Source organism: Peromyscus leucopus, chromosome 17 (genome assembly GCF_004664715.2).
Source record: "Peromyscus leucopus breed LL Stock chromosome 17, UCI_PerLeu_2.1, whole genome shotgun sequence".
NCBI lineage: Eukaryota > Metazoa > Chordata > Mammalia > Rodentia > Cricetidae > Peromyscus > Peromyscus leucopus.
The window spans coordinates 30014504-30038002 of NC_051077.1; the positions used below are offsets into that span (position 1 = coordinate 30014504).

Genomic DNA, 23499 nt, shown 5'->3' on the forward strand with positions numbered 1-23499 from the left:
AGGGTGAGAAAACTATCTGATAAGATTGCAAAGGGATGAAGTTTAATATGTTATACATTTGTCAAAACCCATGAAACCTTATCACACAAAGCATACAAAAGCTTTTGTGTATGCAAACAAAACCCAAACAATTCCAGAGATCAGAAATCACAGGATAGAGTGTAGACTGACAACAGAATCTAGCAATATTACAAAAGAATATTAACCTCATTGAAGGGAGTGAGGGGCGAATACTAGCTGAAGCAACTTTAGAAAACAGAATGTAAAACTAACACAAAAGGCATTGTATTTAAGCTTTTTAGTGTAGCTACGAAAGTTGCCTTCCCCAGCATGTGGGTTAGCAATTCTGATACTGGTATATATAGAATTGCATGATTAAGTACAGAGATGGTGATCTCCGTTAGCATGGATGGCCACAGAAAAGCAAGGCAAAGATTAAGGTGATCAATTAGAGTTGGAGACGCCAAAATGCACTATTGTTCATCCAGACTAGTTAATTTAATATACATATTAGATGTGTATAAATATGGCAATATTTATAGATACATACATATGTATGAGTTGATTTTCACTCACATTGCTTGCTTTGGAAGCACGGAAGGCATTCACTTACTAACAAGGTGTAATAATACTGTTCTAGATTGAAAGGATTCAAGACTCCTTGCAGATTGCTTAAACAGGGAGCAAGGGAACATCCAGGATTACTTTGAAGCACAATGCAATTCCAACAAGTAAATTTACACACACACACACACACACACACACACACACACACACACACACACACACGTCAGAGAGAGAGAGAGAGGATGATGCAGTATGTCAAAGGGAAAAAGAGACACAAGGGATAGAAGGGCTCCCTAAATCCAATACTAAAACAATTTGAACAAAACCATCAAATAGTATACTAAGTTAATAGTTCTTTAACACAAAATACAAGTTTACATTAAGTCCATACTGATTTTGAAAAGTGAACAAATAAGACAAATGGAAGAGAATAAGTAAAGTTGCCATGCAACACAATTACAAGCGACTTTTGTAGGCATTCAGCACTGAGTAAAGAGCATATTTCCCAATCTTTGTTCTTATCTGCTGCTGGAAGGCTCCCTGCTACTTGCAGGGCAGAGCAAATGCCACCTCTTATAGCCTTCTACACCTATTCACCTCTCTCCTAATCACCATTGATTGTTCGTTCTTCCAAACACTGCATGTGGGATTTCCACAGTCAGTTCATTCTCAAGGGTACATGTGACAAGAGAGGAGCCTAACAGTGGAGAGAGATGGCCTACACTGTCAGCGGAGTGGTTGTTGACTCAACATTTTCATTTACACTCTAATGTCTCAGTACCAGAGCAAGAGATATTTTGAAAATCATTTTATGTGGATTTCCAAGATGTTTACTCTTTTTATCAGAAAACAAAACTAAAGGCTTTGTTTTATTAAAGATAAAACCTAATTTAATGGCCTTTTCCTAGGAGCTAAGTTACCCATTGTGTATCATCTCATGATATAATATATTCATATGGAATGTTCTATATATAAAAATATATTATACCCAAATCATCATCTCTAGTTATTTGAGGTTTTATATCTCATTATAATTTCATAAGTTAAGAGCCCAAGAATCCCACAGAGACCAACTGACTCAACCAAAGCCACTTCCTGAGTCTGTCACCCAAGGAGGGAAATGCTGTTTACACAAAGACAATCTATGGACCAATGTTCCGGAAGCAAGCCTTTCTATAATATGGTTAAGAAAATTATTTAAATTCTCTTGCAAAAGAAACACAAATATTAGGAAAATGCAAGTATTTATTCTAATATCTATTTTATCAAGTAATAAAAGTCATCTATTGTTGTGGGATATCCAGCAGAGAAGACTGTGTGAACATGGGTTTAAGTTAATAGGAAGTCTTTATTATTAGTCAGTGACCACACTAGGTGTTTAGGATCTCAGTGTAGGTAGCCCCGAGGCTTTCTCAGGGTCAGTTTTTAAGCACAAAGAACATATTCTGGGTTGACATACTTCAGTTAAGAAGAACAGTGAGCCAGAAGCAGAACTACAAAAGCCAAAAAGCAAGATTAGTACATTTAGAGACTTTCCTAGAACTACAGACTGATGAATCCATCAGGCCTTTCTTTTCATCTTGGCTGATCTTCATGCTGAGTTTTATGGCCTAAATGGTACTTCCATCATGGAGTCAGTTGTGTTAAGGTCTGGGGGTCTGTTACACTATGAAGATTATGAAAATATTCTGTTCTTGAGTATGCAGATTTCAAGGCTACCTAACATCTATCAAAACCAACATGAAAATAAAATACAAAGCTTTTCAACTGAAAAAAAAAAAAGAAAAACTCTTTCTAAATATTTTACTCTTGTTCCCATTGAAGTAGGCTTGTACCATAAAAGCAGTTATCTTTCGTTCTATAAGTGTCTCAAAATGTGAGTGTTATAAAATCTCATGTAGCTGAGTGTAGTGCTGCATGCCTTTAAAGGCATCACTCCAGAGACAGAGGCAGGCAGATCTCTGTAATTTCACAAGTTCAAGGTCAAACTCCAGCATAGTAATTTCCAGATCAACCTGAGTTACATAGTAAAACTCCATCTTAAAAATAAATTATACCTATAAAACTCTCAGTTTTATTTATATAAAGACTACTTTAAAACCCCTCTGAAGCTGTGATACACCTCAGAGATCAACTGTGAAGTCATTAACAGAGGATGCTCTTAACTGCCCAGGTATTTGTTTGGAGTAGGTAAATAAAACAATTGTTGATAAGAGGCCTGAAATAAGAAATATTTCAAAAAATGAAATTCAATTATGATACAACATCATCATCTATACATATAAACATAAACTTTCAAGTAAAACTCAGATTTATGATGGACCTTTATAAATTGGATATATCCCTTTATCAACTTAATCTCCACATAAATTTAATGTGCTGAATTTCGTGACCCAAGCACTACTTGCAATTTATGATGAAAGGCATTTATCCGTTCTTTCTGAACTGGCCAGTTCAAGATGCAACGGGACTTAAACATTCCTCTTCGCAAACAGAGTGCATGGTTTAGTTTATAATCTGGAATATCCTGAAGAAAAATCAATATAATTGAATCCAGATTTTGTTCAATAGCTTGCTGAACCGCATGGTGTACCTTGAATCTAAATAGAACATTAAAATGGATAGTTAGATAACTAACAAGTAGATGAGAAAAGTTAAAAGCTTAACAATATAAAATTATTTGTGGAATGTATTTGTACTTTCACTAAGAGTTAGAATTTCCCCCTTAATTTTGTTGCTAGAAATTTTATGAGTTGTCAATGTAGTAATTTTGCAAGTTCGGTTGAAAAATGAGTGCAGACGTAAACATTCATAAAACCCACCTACCTTTTGCACAGAGGGTCTTTTAATAGATGGTATGTTATAACAAAAATGATTTTTTTGCTTCTTTTGATGCTGTTGACAATTGCTTCAAGTCCAAGAACACCTGCTTCAAAGTCCCTTTCTTCTAGGCAGAATTTGAGAGATTGGTCTTGTTCCTCCATTGGGGAGAAGTGTTTCCAAACCCAGTCTCTGTCTTGATGGGCATGAATTATGTATGCTGTATATTCAAACTGTTCAGGCTGTGCTTCGATTTCCTTGAAACCAAGAACCCGATGAACAGAAACATTCCAGTAAAAAGATATCCTCCAGCCCTCGAAGTGAATGAGCAATGCCATTAGTATAAAAGTCATGAGCACACTGGTATTAATCATGAAGAAGAGTTCAAAGGGGGCACTGTCCTTACAGGATGATGTATCAAAGTGCATCACCGGGAAGCCATGATACTGAGGCGGGGTGTTGCAGAGGTAATGAGTCGGTAGCTCAGAGATGTTAGCGTGGGTCTGGTTGATCCAGTTAACAAACCAGGCAATACTCTCACATGTACAATCGAATGGGTTAAAGCGCATATCTAAACTACTCAGGTTTAGAAAAGCTGGCCCAAAAACATTCTTCTCCACCGATGTGATAAGGTTCTTCTGAAGGTTCAATGACCTTAGAGACATCTGGTCATCAAAAATAGATGGTAGAAGTATGTTTAAATTATTCAATCCTAGATTGATGCTCTTTAGTTCAAATAAGTTCTTGAATACCCCGACTGGGATTTCGTCAAAGCCGTTAGACTCCAAATTCAGGATGTGGAGGCGAGACAGGCCCTTCAGGAAATTAACAGGACCGCCAGGGTTTGCATGTTTCCAGAGCCTTGCTAAGTTGTTGTGCTGAAAATCCAGGATTTCTAGATTCTCCAGACCCTCCAACAAGTCCTCATTTATGTTGGCGATATTGTTGTTGCTTAAGTCCAGAATAGTCAGGTTACGGAGAGGGCGGAAAGGGGAAGGGGAGATTACCACATTTTTTAGTGCCACCCTCCTGAGCATCAGTCTCTGAAGACTGGGAACCAGAGCAAAGGAATTGCTAGTCAGTTGGAGATATTTGTTATAGGACAGGTAGATCTCAAATATATTTCTCAGACCTCTCCACTCCTGGCCTGTGAGTTCTTGATCAATGTCATTAAGACCAAGGTCAAGTATCCTGAGTTGGCCCAACCAAGAGAAGGCACCACCTGCTATTTTTGAGATGTGATTTTTCGTTAAATTGAGTGTGAGCAAAGGAGAATGAGCAAGTGACAAAAACGTTTCATTTGTTAAAGTTTGCAAACTTGTGAAAGTTTTGGAAAGACTTAGATACTTCAGACTCGTCAAGCCCGTGAACATATTGCTTTTTGTGCCTGGAATATTATTATCATCCATGTTGAGATATTCCAAATATTTTAGCCACTGAAAAGAAAAATCATCGATCTTGGGGTGAGAAGCAAGTGAAATACTTTGTTTAGTAAATGCTCGCTTCAAATTCAGGTACCTCAGATTGGAAAGTCCATAAAAAGAGCGAGGAAACAAACGCTGTATGTTATTGTACTGCAGAGACAGGTACCTAAGGTGTGGGAGCCAAGAGAAGGTATCGTTACCCACATCGCGTAGGCTGTTGTAGGAAAGATCCAGCGATGTGAGATGGGTCTGCTTCAGCCCAGAGAAAGTCGCGAGACTGGTTGCCAGAAGCTGGTTGTTAGCCAGAGAGAGATTCTGGATGCTTGTGTTTGAAAGTTCCCAACAGAGTTTCTCCGTGAGGTGGAGGTCTAGTTGGGCGTTGTTCAAAAGGAGAGCGGATAAATTGCCAATTGCGTGAAAACACCCTGGAGAAAACTGACGGTTCAAAACAAACAAACAAAAACCAGTATGTAACAGGCTCTGAAGGGCATACTAAAGTGCATCTTTGCTCAGTTCACCAAATGACTTGGGCAGGGCAGTCCACTCTATCCCTCTAGTGAATGGTTCCTTCTTCACTCTGGGCCTGTAACCACTTCCACACCCCCACCCCACCTAAACCCACAACCCAGGGTCTTCCCTGGCTTCCCAGGTAAGGTTGCATCTCCCAGCATTTTGCCTAAACCACACCGAACCCAGTTGCATTTAATAAACTCTGTGTGAAAACTGTAAAGGGGCAAACCCTGAGTCTGTCTTGGTGACCACTTTCTGTGGCCACATGTCATGAAACAGTGACATGTAGTTTCTCTTCTGGAACTCTAAAGTGAGCTATTGGTCTTGTCTTTCCAGGTTTTCTTCTTACTTTATTTCATGAGAGTGTTTTCAGCGGTCTTCCACTGACTTACATTCCATTATCAGAAGCCTCAGTTGTCCTGGTACTCGAAGAGGGACTCTAGAGAGGGTGGTAGCCAGAGCTTGCACTTAATGTGAAAGCAAAGGGGCTTAGATTTCTCATAGGTAGCTTGTAACAAGTGTGGGCTAATGGAGCAAAACTAACTAGGAAGATGAAAAGAAGGTGCTTTATTGCTTTTTTAAAGGGAGTCAAAAATGAAAAGCAGGCAATTATTAAATTACAGTACATTCACCTGAACATTGCTTGCAGACTTGAAAGTTAAGGTGATTTTTTTTAATTATTAATTGTGTGGGAGATGCTCAATGATAGGACATTTATTTTGCCGCCAAGAGTCAATATTGCACAGGTGTGGAGAGAGCATAGTCTTGGGTAAGGTACCAGAAAGGCTACCCTATCATCTGACCTTCTTTGTCTTAATTTATTTTTGTGTAAAAATAAGTTGATTAAGAAGAGCATGTATATACATACAAAATATAGAGAAATCATTTTCACAGTGTTGGTACTGAGTTAAGTGTTCTGAGATTAAGCTGTGGTTGGCATTCTTATAATTATTTAGAGAAGAATTGTAAATATATATATACACAAATACTAGCAATGTTTGTTTCTGATGATAGACTTTTAAGTGACTTTTGTTAATACTCCTTGTTTATGTATTTTATAAGGTTATGTCAATAATTGTTCTAATCAGAGAAAATGTATTTTAAAAATAGAGTAACATAGACAAATTATTTCCGTATTCTTTCAGGATAATTTTCTTCATGGTCTCTCATATCTGAAAAATAGTTTTATAACTCCCCATATTCTTGTAACTAGTAAATACCCTAGATGAAGAGTTCCAGGCAGTTAATGACTAGTGAGAGAAAGAGAGTCAGTCTTCCCCAGAGATACCACATGGTCAGTTCTAAACACATACATATGAGCAATACTCAATGGACTCAAAAGCACCAAATGTGTGTAATATATACATAGATGTGCATGAAAATAGTTCAGCCGAAGATCATGGGCCAAAGAAGAGCAAGGTAACTGAGAAATATTCCATCACAGGGAATTTTTTATACCAAGAACTGCTGTATGCCAAATGTACTACTAAATTCTTTTGCCTCATAGTTCCATCAGGTAGTATAGGTTTGGAAGGCTGAAGCACAGATCACTTGGATGAGTTACCTCATCACACATTTAAAGACAAAGCCTGCGCAGGAGTGGCTAACACAAGTAGGCGTGGCTAACACAAGTAGGCGTGGCTAACCCAAGTAGGCGGCCACCATAGTGTTTTCGTCTGTATAGAGATCTCAGGAGGAGGAGTTTGATTTCCACAATATAATTAGGAAACTAAAGTCAGAGTCTTTTCAAAAATCAAAGAACAGTTCTGCAATGGCACAGGAATTAAAACTGACCCCATCAACGGGCAATTCTCAACTCTTTCTGATGAAGGTGTCAGTGACCCCCAACAGCAAGTGTTGAATGATGTCTTAAAGACATGGCAGAGCTTATCATTTTATTTCACTGGAAATCCTAAATTCCCATCTGTGCAACACAGGGATTACACACACCTAAAGGTAGCATAGGAAATAATTTCACCTCCACTTCTCACCTCTTTAAGTGGGTTGGATGACAAGTCCAATTTTTGCAGAGATGAATTGCTAAGGAAATCGAGTTCTTCACTTCTGAGTGCAAGGATCTTATTATTTGATAACAGGAGCTCCTGGAGGTCTTCCAGTTGGACCTCAGTTCCCAACTTCGTAGATGATAGACCGTTATGCGACAGATCTAACTTGGTCAAATTCTGAGAGTGAAAAGTAGATACATGCACATGAGAGACACCAGAAGCAACTCCCTCCAAGTGTGTGACTCTTGGAGGTAAATCCCAAAGGAAAAACTGACCGATTTCTATTATTCCAAAGGAATGGTAACTTTTGGGGCAATTAAAAATGCCACTGTTGTTACAGTCTTTCCCCCCATTCTTCCTCAATTTTTGGACCAGTCTGCTGTGGAAAAAGCCTCTCCTATACATGGCTGCATAAACAAGACCAGAGAAATGACAATATCAATAGACATGTTACATGAAAGTGGGTAAATTTCAAGGGAACCAATCCCTAGACAAAGAACTATTAATGCCTGCTGGGAGAAGAAAGTTCATCCTCTCCCAGTGATGATGAGTCCCCATATTGGGTTGTCCAATGCAGAGCAGGCAGCCTTGAAACAATGTACACACAAACAACAAAAACAGATTCAGTGAGTTATATTTCTATATATTTGTGCACGTGCACACGCACACACACACACATACATATGTAACAATGCAAATCAAAGAGAGGATATCCATGAAAGTGTTGGGGTCACATGACAGGAATCTGAGGGAAGGTAGCTGGGATGAGTGGAAAGGTAGAAAGGGGGAGGTGATGTAATTCTATTTCAATTTAAAACAATTAAACAAAAAAAACCCACCCTTTTTTGTAAGGATTTAATTTCTTCATGAATCAACTTATTTCTCTCACCAAGTTAAAGAATTTAAGCTTATAAACTGGCTTACTTATTTATAAGCATTTATTTATGTTATAAAGGATAGCTACATGGCTTAGTAAACATAATTCATGAATCTTGGAAACTAGTTATAGAAAAAAAGAAGAAAATACTCATTTAAGAAAACAACACAGCCAGGTGGTGGTGGCACATGCCTTGGATCCCAGCACTCGGGAGGCAGAGCCAAGGTGGATCTCTGTGAGTTCGAAGCCAGCCTGGTCTACAGAGTGAGATTCAGGACAGGCACCAAAACTACATGGAGAAACCCTGTCTTGAAAAAGAAAGAAAGAAAGAAAGAAAGAAAGAAAGAAAGAAAGAAAGAAAGAAAGAAAGAAAGAAAGAAAGAAGGAGGGAGGGAGGGAGGGAGGGAGGGAGGGAGGAAGGAAGGAAGGAAGAGAGAGGAAGAAAGGAAAGAAGGAAAGGAAGAAAGAAAGAGAGAGAGAGGAAGGAAGGAAGGAAGGAAGGAAGGAAGGAAGGAAGGAAGGAAGGAAGGAAGGAAGGAAGGAAGGAAGGAAGGAAGGAAGAAAGAGAAAACAACACAACCCTTACAGCTAAGGCTCAGGGAACGTCTTGGAAGTGGGAGTAGGAAGGTTATAAAAGCCAGAGTATCAGGGCATCTGCCTGTAAGCTTCAAATTCAGGCAAAAAGGCAGGAAAACCCTGATGCCTGTTAGGGGAACATCAACTGGAATTTATATTAAAGAAATAAGACTTTCATGTATGCATTAAAAAGAAAAAAATGTTTCTCTAGTAATTTCTCTGATCAGATTTTGAGATCTTTGCATTGAAAGGAATTTCCTGCACACTATGATTTAAGGAGGCTCAAAGACTGGCCAACATATCACTTTATCAATGCTTCTCAGAGCATTTAAAGTAGTACATTATGTCCTCGGCATCTGAGAAAGAATAAGACTCAATATTTTATTTGAGGCCACAAAACAAAGAAGACAAGTCTTTTACAAATGTCTTTGGTTTAAAGAAAGCAGTTAGGAGTTGCTGAGGTTACTAGCTAATACCACATACTTTTCATAGATTTAAAATTCAAGCAAAGCATTTAAAAGAAAAAGGTGGAAGCCACTGAAAAGGCAATGTTCCAAGACTTCTTAAACTCCAAAGGGTAGGCAATGTTTAGCCAAAGAGTCTGCTTTCCTATTGTTTCAACTTTTTACTTTTACTTAAGTCAGAATTTGGACTCATTGTGTTTCTTACTACATCACATCCTAAATTCAGCAGCACCATGAGTTTATTTTCTATGTTCCCTATGGGATAGTCAGATGCATTTCTGCTGATGATGTCTCTCTTCTGAGTCCTATTTCAAATGAGACAATACAAGAGAGGGAGAGTTCTTAATGTTCCAATCAACTTGAGACTGTAATTTTGAGCAGATTTACATCACAGTACCCACATGCACAGGTGTGCCCCAGCAGTCACAAAGAGGGATTGATCAGCGTTTGTACTCTTACCTTAATAGCTATGAAGACTTTGAGGATTCAGTAACTTGAAAACTCAACTTCATGTAACTTTAGATTACATTTGCATTTCTTAGAACAAAATGGACATACTCCTCTTACCTTCTGGTTTTTGAAAGGGTTGCTTTTAATTTTGTGTATTGAGTTAGACATTAGATAGAGTTCTGTCAGGTTCCTGCAGAAGATGAAAGTTTTATCGGAAATCTGCGATAGCTCATTGTGTTGGAAGTTCAAGACTTTCAACAAAGGGAGTGTTAGGCACAGTCCTGGCTCCAGTTTTGAAATGGAGTTAAATCCCGCATCCAAGATAGTAAGTTGGCTGTATCTTGTAAAATTGGTCGGTGGTAAGCCTCTGAGTTGGTTGTGGGTAAGATTCAACACCGTTATGTTAGCAGGAAGGTCATCAGGTATGTGTGTCAGCTTCAAATGGCTGCAGTCAGCTACTTCATGTCTCACAGTGCACTGGTTTGTGGAAGATGCACAAAGAACCCACAGGGACAAAAGTCCCCCGAAGGAGAGTATTAGATAGGATGAACACCCTTTCATGATTCTGCCCTATAAAGGAAATATAAACACAGGATTTTTGTCTTCCTTTGTCTGGTGTATTTCACTGGTCATACTATCCTCAGGCTCACCCATGTAGTTACTGATATGAAGCAATTTTAATCCTACTCTAAATGTTAGGAGTTTAACTATACCCTTCTCTTGTTTTCTTTACTAGTTTTCTATAGTGATTATCTTCACCGAATATAGTGTTGCATTTATAGTTTAAAAGACTTTACTTGTGGTGATATTTTATTTGTGTGCCGCAATAAAGCTTATCTGGGGATCAGAGGACAGAGCCAGCCACTCTATTAAACATAGAGGTCAGGCAGTGATAGCACACACCTTTAATCCTAGCATTAGAGGTCAGGAGGCAAAGATGCACCTGGATCTCTGGGAGTTCAAGGCCATACTGGGAACAGTGCCAGATGTGGTGGCACACGCCTTAAATCCCAGCCCTAGTTAACCATAGAGGTCTAGAGGTCTGTACAGACAGACAGGAAGTGATATAGCAGGGCAGAGAGAAGAAGTAAGATGGCAGGGCACAGAAAGGTATATAAGGTAAGAATATACAGGAAGTAGGTCTCTCTTGGGCTGAGGATTGCCAGTGGTAAGAACTTGTGGCTAGCTTGTTTTAGCCCTCTGATCTTTCAACTTTCACCCCAATATCTGGCTCCAGAGTTTTTTATTAAAAAGACCATTTAGCAATTTGTGTTACATTTACATAAAACTATATTTCTTCATCTACTGACGACACAGAATTTCTTGATGCCTTACTTGATAACACAGGAGATGCATGCTCTTCTGTCTTTACCACATTTTTCCATCCTCAAATTCCTGTAACTGTTAGTATAGCACCAGTTAATATTGCTAAGATATGAAATGTTAGGGGTTTTGGTCTGGATCTGTGAGTAAGCATGAAAAAAAATGTTATTTAGATTAATTAGCAAAAGCAAAGGCTGGGAAATTTCATTCATAATTTGATGTTTGTATCAGTCAATATTCACTGAAGAATCAGTGAAACTTAGAGGAACACAGTGAAGGGAGTAGACAGACCGTGGAATAACACGACCTGCGTTCTGATAATGGTGCTTCTGTTTTGTAGCTTTGGACAAGTTAATTCATTTCTCAGATCTAGATGAAATTCTCCACAGGTAACTGTGAGGACCAAAGGAGATGATCCTCTGGTTCTCAGGATAAGCAATGTAATGCTAAAACCATTATTCAGCCAAAGTAATAACACTGGGAGTTAAGAGCACATGATTTGTTTTTTTTTTCTCAAATTCAAACATTTTTGTAAGTTTTTATTTTTATTTTAAGAGCACATGATTATAGCTATGCTCTATGTTTAATATTTTACTTTGTAATGAATAACCCGAATTTCTCATGAGATACTCACAGCTAAGCACTGGACAAGAGCACGGCAGTAGAAACGCCAAAGTGTGGAGAATTTGAACTGTAAGGGTCTCAGCAAGAGACACAAAGCTGCTCATTAATTCACACTGGTTGAGCATGAATTGCAGGTGGCTCCCCTCACAGTTTGTGACAACCTACATTGTTCCCAAACAGTGACAAAGGACCATCTGCAGAGTCTAGAGTTCTTTCAAACTGCTTTTGGTTTTCCTTTAAAAACTAAACAGAAAATTTTGGGTTCTGAGATGCCCTTGGGTTGGTTTTTGGTAGTATTTGGTTTAAGAATGAAAAGAAAAGAGTTGAAGTATTACTGACAAAATTCAAAGGCCTTTGAAAGTTTGATCTGTGGTCTTTTTGTCTCCAATAACTTTGATACATGGGTTATCTGGAGTACAGACTCCTTTTTTATTAATTTTTATTAGCATATATTAATTGAACAAAGTAATGAGCTTTGCTATGCTTTTTCTTTTTTTTTTTTTTTTTTTTTTTTTTTTTGGTTTTTCGAGACAGGGTTTCTCTGTGTAGCTTTGCGCCTTTCCTGGGACTCACTTGGTAGCCCAGGCTGGCCTCGAACTCACAGAGATCCGCCTGGCTCTGCCTCCCGAGTGCTGGGATTAAAGGCGTGCGCCGCCACCACTGCCCGGCGCTATGCTTTTTCATACAGGAATATAAACCTTAAATACATATCACGAGACTAGAGACACGGCTTAGCAACTAAAAGCACTTTCTGTTCTTCTAAAAGATCCGTGTTCAATTCCCAGCATCCACATGGTAACTCACAATCATTTGTAACTCCAGTTTTAGGGGATCTCCATTCTGTTCCGGCCTCCATGTGCACCAAGGCATGCACATAGTGTACATATACAATGTAGGAAAAGCACTCATAAAAATAAAAATACATTTAAAAATACATTTCACACAAAACCATGAAGCATCATCTCCTTGTCTCTTTACTCTCCAACATTGCTAATAGGTCTGATATACATCCGATTTCTCCTCCTTTATATAATTTTTTTCCTTAACAGTTTCTCTTTATACATTTTAGTGTCTTTTCTTTAAAGGTGGTAGTGTGGAATTTCACAAGGATATTTCAAGTTATGTCTTTCCTCCAAAATGTGTCTATTGTTACTGTTTTCAGTCTGAAGGTTCATGTTTTCCCTCAACTTTTATAGTCTTCTTTTTCTATGACAATTTCCTTTCCTACACTTTCTATATTCTCTCCTTTGGAAATGCTTTCAAGCAGATATTGGTCATCCTGTGTAATCCTGTCCTCCATATCAAGTTTTGCATTTTCCTTCTTCTATCTTTCTATTTCATATTCTTAGACATAAGCTTATCTTTGCACATGAGGCCTACCCTGATTGATTTTCATTTTAGCAATTATATTTTAAATGTGTACAAAATAGTGCACAAATCACAAATGTACAAATTATTGAATTTTCAATAGGTATATCACTAGAATTGCTTACTCAAATCAAGAAACAAAAGTTTCTCCAGTGCTTTAGAAATCTGTCATGCCCACCCCATGAATTCTTCATTCTTCCTAAACACAAACAATGCTATCTCCTATACAAAAGGTTACCTGCCTTTGTATCAAGTATTAATAAAATCTTACATTACACCAGTCCCTCATTAGCATGGTTTACACTCTACAGTTTCAATTACTTGTGGCAGCCATGATGCAAAATATTACTACAATGCAATGAGGAATTAGGGCATTTTTAGGGAGAAAGAGAGAGACAGACAGAGACAGGAAGACAGAGAGACTGAACAGCCATATAACTTTTACCAGACTATAATATCAAAAAAGGGTCTATCATTAAACTTCACCATAGGCACGAATATACAGGTAAATTGGTATATGTAGGGTTGGATATTCCTGATGCTCTCAGGCGCTCACTGTGGTCCTAGAACACATTTGCTGTGGGATGTTCTCTAGGCTGTGAATGTGTTGCTCTGATTTGGTTAATAAATAAAGTGCTGATTGGCCAGTAGCCAGGCAGGAAGTATAGGCGGGACAAGCAGAGAGGAGAATTCTGCGAAGTGGAAGGCTGAGGCAGAGAGATGCTGCCAGCTGCTGCCATGAGAAGATGTTAAGATAATGGTAAGCCACGAACCACATGGCAACTTATAAATTAATAGAAATGGGTTAATTTAAGATATAAGAACAGCTAGCAAGAAGCCTGAGCCATTAGGCCAAACCGTTTAAATAATATAAGCATCTGTGTGTTTATTTTATAAGTGGGCTGCGGGACTGCGAGGACTTGGCAGGACCCAGAGAGAAACTCTCCAGCTACACACATTCCCATGGCTAACAGGGATAATGTGTGTATCATTCTGTGATCCATCATTCTTTTCTTTGCTCCATATGAGGTTTTTAAGATGTATCCACATCTCATCATGTCTTGACATTTCTCATTTTTTGTTGCTGTAAAATGCTCCATTATATAGATATCTTAAGGTCAACAAATTCCCAAAATTTTGCATAAAAATTCTTAAATAGGGCCAGATACAATATCTTATATCTTTAATCCCAGCAGCACTTTGGAGGCAGAGGCAGGTGGATCGCTGTAAGTTTGAGGCCAGGCTAGACTACAAGGTAATTTCCAGCCCAGTGAAGGCTACAAAGTGAGACCTTGTCTCAAAACAAAACAAGCAAAAAAGAGAAGCAAAAAAAGTATTCTTAAATATTCTAGACAATCCAAAGAATTTTACAGTGAATCTGCTTGTGTTAAAACAGATATAATAATCTATCCAAATACCTGTATCATCAGCTCCCAAACATGTACCACAAACATCAATCTTCCCCCTCAACAGATTACTTTCTCATCAATAGTTTCAGCATTTCTTTTGCACCGAATTTGTTAGCCAATGCAAATTTTCACATAGTAAAATGCAAGCATTTTAAGTATACATTCTCTGACTTTTGACAAATGCATAAATCTGTGTAACTCAAATCCAGAGAATTCCTCTGTCTCCGTCCCAGTTAATTTCCAACATTACTCCCAGAAGCAACCACTGCTCTCTCTACAGATTGTTCTTATAACTTCAGAGGATGGAACCTAATTCATTCTCATACATATGGCTGCCTTTATTTGGTGCATTAATTTTGAAATTTACCTGCAATATGTGTTTCAATTACTGGCCTCCCCATTCCCTCAAAGTATACAGTTCATGCACCCCCAGTGATCATATGATATTTACTGCTTTCTTTATACATATGTACCTTTCATAAAATTTACATTACACATTAGTTGTCAAAGTAAGAGACAGACAACTAGCAAGTTTTCCTCCTACTACCATAAGGTTTTCTCTCCCCTGCTTACCAGATTATGGGTACAATCCCTGTAAGGTATTCCAGTCTTTGTTTAGGTGATATCTACCCCTCTGGTAAGGCTGTGAATAGAAATTAGAATTACTGAGGACTGATGGACTTACAAACTGTATCTCTGAGTAACTGAACAACATTCCCAATCTGAAAACATACTTCATTGAGAGAAAAAAAAATCCACTAAGTGTTAATAAAGCAGGATGTATGAAAAAAGGAAGTCATGGATAAAATCTTAGGAAATTCAGAATGCTACCCCCACACACACACATATGCGTGCGCACACACACAGACTCACAGTCACACACAGGGTACAAATCCTAAACATTTTGTAAGGTGACTATATCATTAATTATTTCCAAAGGAAAGAGATTCATTTTTTATAAATAACTGCTCATCAGTAACATGAGTTAATAGGTAACAGTAAAGGAAAGCTTCCAGAACATTTGGGGAAAGAAAAATGTTAAATTCCAAACCCTGCAGTCAGCTGAACAACTAAGAAGACAGTAATTTGACACATTTCAATCAAACAAACAAAAATACGAAAAGAGAATGAAGAACAAGTTACCACTGAATGATTCTTAAAAAGAGGCAGGGGAAAAGTAGGAGAGAGACCTTGCATTTGGGGAAGCAATTTTGAAGGCACACAGAATTATATTTCTTAATTCGAGGGAAAGACTGCACCCTAATATGACTAAGACAGAGAGTGCAGAGAGTGAATACCTGGTGTTAGGCACGATTTATGTTTTGGTTTATAAACATGTTGCTATCTTTTTCTAAGTTAATATACCAGCACCTACATATAGAAACATATCAAACACATAACATTATAGAGTCAGGGAAACAACTGCCATACGTGGAAGGTTGACTATTCTTCCCCATCTAGCCCATAATATTGCAGCCCGTTTTCCAACCTTACATTACAACTTCCTGAACAGCCTGCCTCCTCTCCCACCACCCTCTTTTATTCTGGAATAGGAAGCCAGCCACTAGTTCCTAGGAACATACGAGAATTCTTTCTTTCTCAAGTACATTATCATAAAATGTCAGCTCCCCACAGCAACTAAATAGAAGAAAGGAGTTTTTAACTTTGTAGGATTTTGTTTCTTTAAGGAAAAGGTGCATTTTAAAAAAAAAAAAGCATTTTAATTTCTAATATAATCTTTTTACTTAATCTTTGAGAATTTCATACTGTATACTACACATATACATATATTTTCATTGCATTTATTACTACTTATTACTTACTCCCCCCTGCACACCCCAGAGCCACTTTCACCCCCTTTTTAAAGCCTATTACAAAATCCCTCTGGAAGCTTTCTTAATACGCCTTTCCAAGAACAGAAGTCTACAGAGGAAATAGTTTTTGTTTTAATTGCTTCATAAAATTGTTGTTTTACCACAAAAGTCAGATTTGATTTTTGTGGCTAAATTTGCATTTGGCATTAAGGTGCATTTCTCCCCTCATACCTGTACCATCTACCTCCTTTTGTTCATCTACCTTCTTCTGTTGTGTGATTCTGACACAGTTTCACTCCCCAGATGGGAGACAGGTGGATTAACGTCAAAAGCCAAGAGCATTCTGATTTTATTCAGCCAGAGATCCTGCATCCCCTTATAGTTTTCATTCAGAGTTGGTTTTTTTTTTTTTCAGTCAGACATTTCCTTCAAACCTGAAAGTGAAACTTAAGGTAAAGAAAAAAAAGAAAAGAAAGAGAGAGAGAAAGCTTAGCATATCTGGTGCAACACAGGATATTATCAGTGAAATAGTTAAACTTTTACCTTTTTTGTTGTTTCTTTTTCGTGACCTCCTGGAACTCATTGAAATAGTCACGAACTGAACTTTAGGTAGAAAGATCTAAGAGGAGGAACCCGCAGCTGCCTGTGGGTGGAACTCTGGAAGTTAATGAGTTCAGGACTTCCGAGCCAAGCCCTTTCTCCGTGGTGGGTTGCAGATCCTTGCAAAACTGTCAGATTTGAGTAGTGTGTGGTCAAAGGCTTGGGACTGGGGGTGAGAGTAGAGTTGGGGGACTGGAGTTGTGTGAGAGGACAGCAGGGCAGGGGATGAGGGAAACGGGGGTGGGAAGACATGCCTAAACAAAGTGAAAGTCATTCAGTCACTTACTTGACTTTATTTTCTTTACAACCTTGCAAAATGAGCAAAGTTGAACTTATTCTCTTGGTCACACTGGGCATCCAGTTTTCCAGCAGGGAAAGTTGAGGACATCCAGGGCACAGAAAGAGGTCTTGTCTCAAGAGCAATAAGGGAACTCCCAGAAACAACCAGGAAAAAACAAAGGGGGGTGGGGTGGGGAGGGAAGTAGGTCTGGAGGGAGGTCAAAAGGAACAGAGGGAGAGAAGGAGGGAGGGAGGGCAGAGTTCTTCCAACACTGGCTGTCACAAAGAGCCCTTCTTGCTCAAGCAGACCCAGTTTCCCACTGTATCCACAAGTTGGGCATCAGTTGGCATCAAACAGGTTTGCTCCGAGGCGAGCTCAGATTAACTCTTTCCTTCTCAATTAACTTTGAGGACTCAAGTTGGTTAAAGAAGTGTGATTGCAAGGGAATGAACTCAATTTCCTTTTCATTACAGACGCACAGTGAAAAAAATACAACCAGATTGATATGTAGTAAAAACGTAATAAAGTGTACGAGAAACAGAGAGACCACCTCACCTGATTCTCTTGATTTGAAACCTAGAGAGAGGGGTGCTTAAGGACTTACCACACGTTACGACAGTGGTTCCTTCTGTCAACTAGTAATAAAACAGCTCTGGGTGGAGGACAAAGTGAATAAGGTGAATGGATGCAGAATTGAAAGCAAGAAGTAATTTCTGCATTTTGGTGCAAATTGCCATTCCCAGGGTCCAGTTGGTTACACCTGTGATTACTGGGCACATGATTACACTCTTCTAACTTTGAGCTGTAACATCTTTAGTTCAACACCATAAACAGTTGTCCTTAGTAAATAATTGTCCCCTATCTACCTGGATGCCAACATTATTAATAGCATTGACAAGATTTCTTCTCTGTGAGTTCTTTGAAAACAGGACGAGCTGCATTTTTGTACTATATGTCTCTAGTCACTATTCCACGGTAGAGCATTACTCTTGCTAGTCTCTGAAGAGTTAGTCTTCTTCTCAGGATTCAGCCATTGCATGGTCCTCTCCTGCACTGACTTGGCTCTGCTATCTAACGAGCTTTGACCAAGTGGCTGTCAGCATGAAGCGAAGTTTGATTCTGAATCGATTATTAAGGCCTGAAAAGTGCTCAGAGTGTTTGAGACTCATCTTCTTGGAACGCCAACTTCTCTTAGGCTTTTTTGGAATTGGGTTGCTGTTCAATAAGAAGCCCAGATTAGCTGTGCTGTGGATGTGTGGAAGGGAACGGACACTCTCCCAGAGCACTGGGAGGCAGCTAATTACCAACTCTCTGGATGCATGGGAGACAACCCTCCAATCCTCTTCAACTTTCTGCAGCTAACGTCACTTGGAGAAATGACCTTCTTCAACAAGTCCTGCCAGCATTGCAGAAAAGCTGTTAAACATATTGCTACCATTTTACAGTTTAGAAATGAAGAGACAAGCTATGCCTCATTAGATAAGTAAAATATACTTCCCCATGCCGGGCGGTGGTGGCGCACGCCTTTAATCCCAGGCAGAGGCAGGCGGATCTCTGTGAGTTCGAGGCCAGCCTGGGCTACCAAGTGAGTTCCAGGAAAGGCACCAAAACTACATAGAGAAACCCTGTCTCGAAAAACCAATATATATATACTTCCCCTATACTCTCTTGTGCTTTATGATTCTTTACAGATATGTTAGGTTAGCTATAATGTTGGTTGACTAGTAAATGGCTTTAAATAAATAATTTTTTTCTTTTTCAAGTGTATATGTTTTGGAATGTGTGTGTGTGTGTGTGTGTGTGTGTGTGTGTGTGTGTGTATTGGGGGATGCAAATGCACATATGCACACATGGATATCAAGGCCTGAGGTTGGTTTGGGGTATTTTCCTTGATTGTTCTACACTTTATTCATTGAAGCAGGGTCTCTCAACTGAACCCAGAACTCATTACTACTGATAGCCTAGCTGGCCAGCCTGCTATGGATATCTCATCTCCATCTTCTGAGCCCTAGAATTATAAGACAAGCCCCTTTATCCACCTACCATTTACCTGAGTTCTGGGAATCCCAAATGTGATCGTCAAGCATTCTTGTGTGGGAGGCATTTTGACTGCTGGGCTACCTCCCCAGTAACTCAAAATCAAAGGTATTAAATATTAATCGGAAGTTACATTGTGAATATAGGCCACAGAACTCAGGTTGGATAGAAAGGATGAATAAAGCTCTTGGGGAAATAGACCAAATAGGTCCTGGAAACTAGTCAACATCCTCCCCTTCTTCCTGCTCAAGACCTTACCAGGAGAAGCTTACTCCTCTTAAAGTTATATTTGGGAGACTACTTCCCATCCTCCCCAAACTCAGAGATAGCCTCCAGGCAGAAATTTCTACTCACTCCCCTCTCAAGTCCTTGTGGACTTTGCAGGAAGCTTGCCAAGCTATTGACCAGTCTGTGAAGGGAATCCTACTGTCTCCCACCTCTGAACCCGCCTACCAGCCCCAGCCAGAAGACTTGATTTGGTAAAGAAGATCCATACTCAGACTCTGGAACCTTCCTGGAAGGGACCCTACCCAATTATCCTAACCATTCCAGCTGATGTTAACATGGCTGGTGTCATCCCTTGGCTCCATCTTTCCCAATTATGAAAGGGCCACTGAGGATGATGACCTATGGACTGTCACTCAGACTTCAGACCCCTTAAAAATAAGACTGTAACCTGGAACACAATGTTCATCTTTTTCCTCTCTTTCAGTATGGGAATGAAAGCTACAACCCTCATCTTCCTCGTATCAGGCCGTGGGAATTAAGAATAACAGACACAGAAAAGGTGATAGTCAAACTAACTATGGATGAGCAAACTCCAGTTCCATGTAGACCTTTGTTCTTTCATGCCCACTTTTAGAGTTCAGTTAAACTACTGAATGGTTGCGGGATGGTTGTGGGAACCTTTTGAGAGGGAAATCTGGGAATTTGAGTTCAATGCATTCCCCACACATGGGACGCCCGCACACTGTCAGTAGCCAGATAAGAAGGAGGGTGTGGGTTTCCATTGTACCAAATGGGGTTGTGAAACTGAGGCCTCTTGGAAGCATGCCAAAAACTATATATACCTAGATAGAGGGGTCCCTCCCAAACAGTTCACAATAGGGAACTATAATCCCATAGCCATAGGACTGAGAGATTGGAGACAACAGAGGTATGACTATGTTTCATGGGATGCTGGAAGAACCTGGGAAATAAGACTCTGTTATGCTACCTAAAGAGACACATGGGCTAAGGTTACCATCCAGGGGAGGCTAACTTCTCAGATACCCTCCCCCCAGACCTATGGGTCCCAACAGAGGCCTTCTATCCACCCCAAGGAGAAAGACTCAACTCTGACAATGCTTCCTCCCATGAGATTAGTCCCAACTAGCACCAAAAAATTCCTACCCTAGTCCCCGCCAGCACTGGGGCTGGAAATCCTTCCTCTATATTCCTCCTAAAAGACTACACTGCCAGCCTCCCATACGGCCAGGGAAAGCAACTCCAGAAGGAAGGCACTACAGGAGAAAACCAATACGCTTGTTGCCGTCATTTCTGCCCTGATTGCAGCCATCTTTTTCTGTAGGCGTTTCTGAACTACACACGTGGATGAGAATATGCCCCCTTGCGGTGAATAAACGTGGCCCTGCCTTTGCCAGGTCAGACCTTTCTTTCTGCCTCCTGTCTCTTTTAAACTGTTTCAGAAATCTTACATTATTAAATCTTACATTATTAAGCTATAGACCCATTGTTTTTCTCTGTCTGTCTGGAATAATAATTTTCAATAAGCTAGAGTACATTATAAGGAGTGTTTTTATAAAGAGTATTTACAACTGTTTAAGTTACAAACAATTTTTATAATCAAGGATACTATATAACTAGTAACAAATCTAGTGATTTTATTGTAAAATTTTTTAAAATTTAAAATCATACTTTATTCAATGCCAAAATGACTAAGGTAACATCATCTTGTCCTGACTCTATCATGTGTCTATTTAGATGCTTCTCAGCCTACACCTGCCTCAACAGCCACATCCACCTTGGCAGCACATTTGAGATTTTCCACAACCCTGACTCTGGTCCAGGTGTAGGAACTGATACAATTATGTTTGTACAAATTAAACATAAACTAAAATAACTGATAAAGGTGTAAATCAAAATGAATTGTCATGCTGTGTCAGAAATAACGGCGATGTTCTGCCAAATCAGATGCAAGGTCACTCTGACCATTATCCCAGATTGATGTGATTGTGGTCGACGTGATCTTTTGCCTTTAAAAACCGCTATGCCCCTGAGACTCAGCACCAAGAGTCCTTCTGCTGTGATGGCCCCCTCTATACACAAAAATAAAAGATTCTAATTTGGCCTTTTATGAGTGATGGCCTGTAACATTCTCACCTATACTATGACAGTGTATAGGAATAAAATTTACATATTAAGTAACATGATAGCAGAATGATTTGATAACCCCTTACCACAAGAAAATTTTTTAAAAAAAAAGGCAGAATTTTTTCTAAATCGGTCAATGTGATAAGTGTATTGTAAACATTTTAGGGGAGACTTGATTATCCTTTTTGTTTTCCATAAGCAGTATGTCTATACTGGTCTAGACTTGTGAACACTTGAGGGAATAATCTTTTCAATCTTGTACATGGGTCAAATCAGACATTTCCAAAGGGAAAGACTCAACTCTGACAATGCTTCCTCCCATGAGATTGGTCCCAACCAGCACCAAAAAATGACTGCATCGTTGTGGCACTTAACCACATATGGAAGGAATTGAAATGTGAAAAGTCAGGCTAATACAAAAGAGTAACAGACTAGGGTTGGATTTCAGTGGTCACGTGTTGGACAAGTCTGTACAAGGCCATAGGTTCAATTCATTGCATACACACACACACACACACTTGTACTTTCCTGAGCCTGTCACACGGGGTTAAATCAAGAGATTCATTGATTTGTAAGCAGAAAGCCAGCATGAAACTGTGCCTCAGCAACATTAAAATTGTCCATGGCCATTAATGTGATCACCGTGCCCTTAACCAGGAATTTAAACAGCTAGGCCATTCTTGCCAATGGTGTTTGCTGCTCCCTTTCAGAGTCTCTCTTCAAAAAGGATTTGCCCTGCTCCCCTCATCTGAGACTGTGCGGGCACATCTTTCTAAGGCCTTTCTCTACAGAAGCAGTTCTCAACCTGTCCCAGCCCCTTTGGAGGTCACACATCAGATAGCCTGCATATCAGATATTTACATTACGATTCATAGCAGCAGCAAAATTACAGTTATGAAGTAGCAACAAAATAATTGTATGCATGGGGGGTCACCACAGCATGAGGAACTGTATTAAAGGGTCGCAGCATTAGGAAGGTTGAGAACCACTGATCTAGGGTAAAGATACAATTCCTCTCAACAGAGGCACTTCCTTTTCTGCCCATCACACTTCAGTTGGCTCAACCAAAGCCATGAACCTAGCGAGACTTTCAAGGAGAGAGGAAATGGCATGTTCCCTCTTCACTCTCACTCCTGCTACTAAACAGAGTTGCATTTGAACTTCCCTTCTGAAAGGAAACCAGTGTCTGCCACACAGAACTTGTGGTTGAGCCTGATCTTCTCTTGTGTGTATTTCGATACACTGGTCTACACAGTTGTAGCCAGTATGATTGGGCAAGAAAAAAAGGAAATAAAAATAGCCCAAATTGGGACAGGGGAAGTAAAATGATTTCTGTCTGCCCGTGAGATGATCTTACATGGGGAAACCCTGAAGATATCATGAGGAAAAAAAAAACAGGCATGTAAAGAATAATATTAAAATAAAATAAAATTTAAAACCAAAACAATCATAATCAGATAAAACAGCCAAACAAGAAAAAGAGAGAAAGGAAAAGCACAAGAAATATACAGATGCAGAGACAAAAAATGTTCCCACACAGGAACCCCATAACAATCCAAAACCAGAGGTCATAATATATATTCAAAGGGCCTGTAAGGTAGGTGTGTGTGTGTGTGTGTGTGTGTGTGTGTGTGTGTGTGTGTGTGTGTAAAGGTCTGACAACACTATGAGACAAAGAACCTCCAAGATGCTGCTCAATCCATTTTGTGTTGACCATCTACTGCTGAGTATGGGCCTACCCTTAAGAGTGGTTTGTTTCTCCAGTGAGACTCGCTTGGAGGAAACTAAATTTTCTTTTGCAAGCGACTATCAATTGGAGATAGCTTCTGGATTAGGGATGGGGGCACCTGTCCACTTCTCCTTTCAGCTTTAAGACCTCATCTGGGGCAGACCCTTGTAACCCTGTACATGCTGCCTCATTCTCTGTGAGTTCATAGGTGTGCCAGCTCTGATGTGTCTAGAGGACCTTGTTTCCTT

General features: G+C 39.4%; 1 protein-coding gene across 5 annotated transcripts; it reads right to left on the reverse strand.

Moving 5' to 3' along the window:
• Nucleotides 1-1794: 1794 nt before the first annotated feature.
• On the reverse strand, nt 1795-17268 carry Tlr3 (toll like receptor 3). 5 transcript variants are annotated; one of them, XM_037211701.1, is made up of 8 exons: nt 17119-17268; nt 16464-16678; nt 14992-15061; nt 11030-11157; nt 9812-10264; nt 7313-7504; nt 3394-5246; nt 1795-3167 (listed from the first exon to the last, which is right to left on the reverse strand). In XM_037211701.1, exons 4-8 carry the CDS (start codon nt 11048-11050, stop codon nt 2939-2941), a joined length of 2748 nt encoding a protein of 915 aa, XP_037067596.1. In that variant the 5' UTR covers nt 11051-11157; nt 14992-15061; nt 16464-16678; nt 17119-17268; the 3' UTR covers nt 1795-2938. The 5 variants fall into 5 exon arrangements, with proteins under 5 accessions (XP_037067596.1, XP_037067597.1, XP_037067595.1 ...); XM_037211702.1 differs by having other exon boundaries at nt 16495-16678; nt 16776-17268; XM_037211700.1 differs by having other exon boundaries at nt 16776-17268.
• Nucleotides 17269-23499: the final 6231 nt, after the last annotated feature.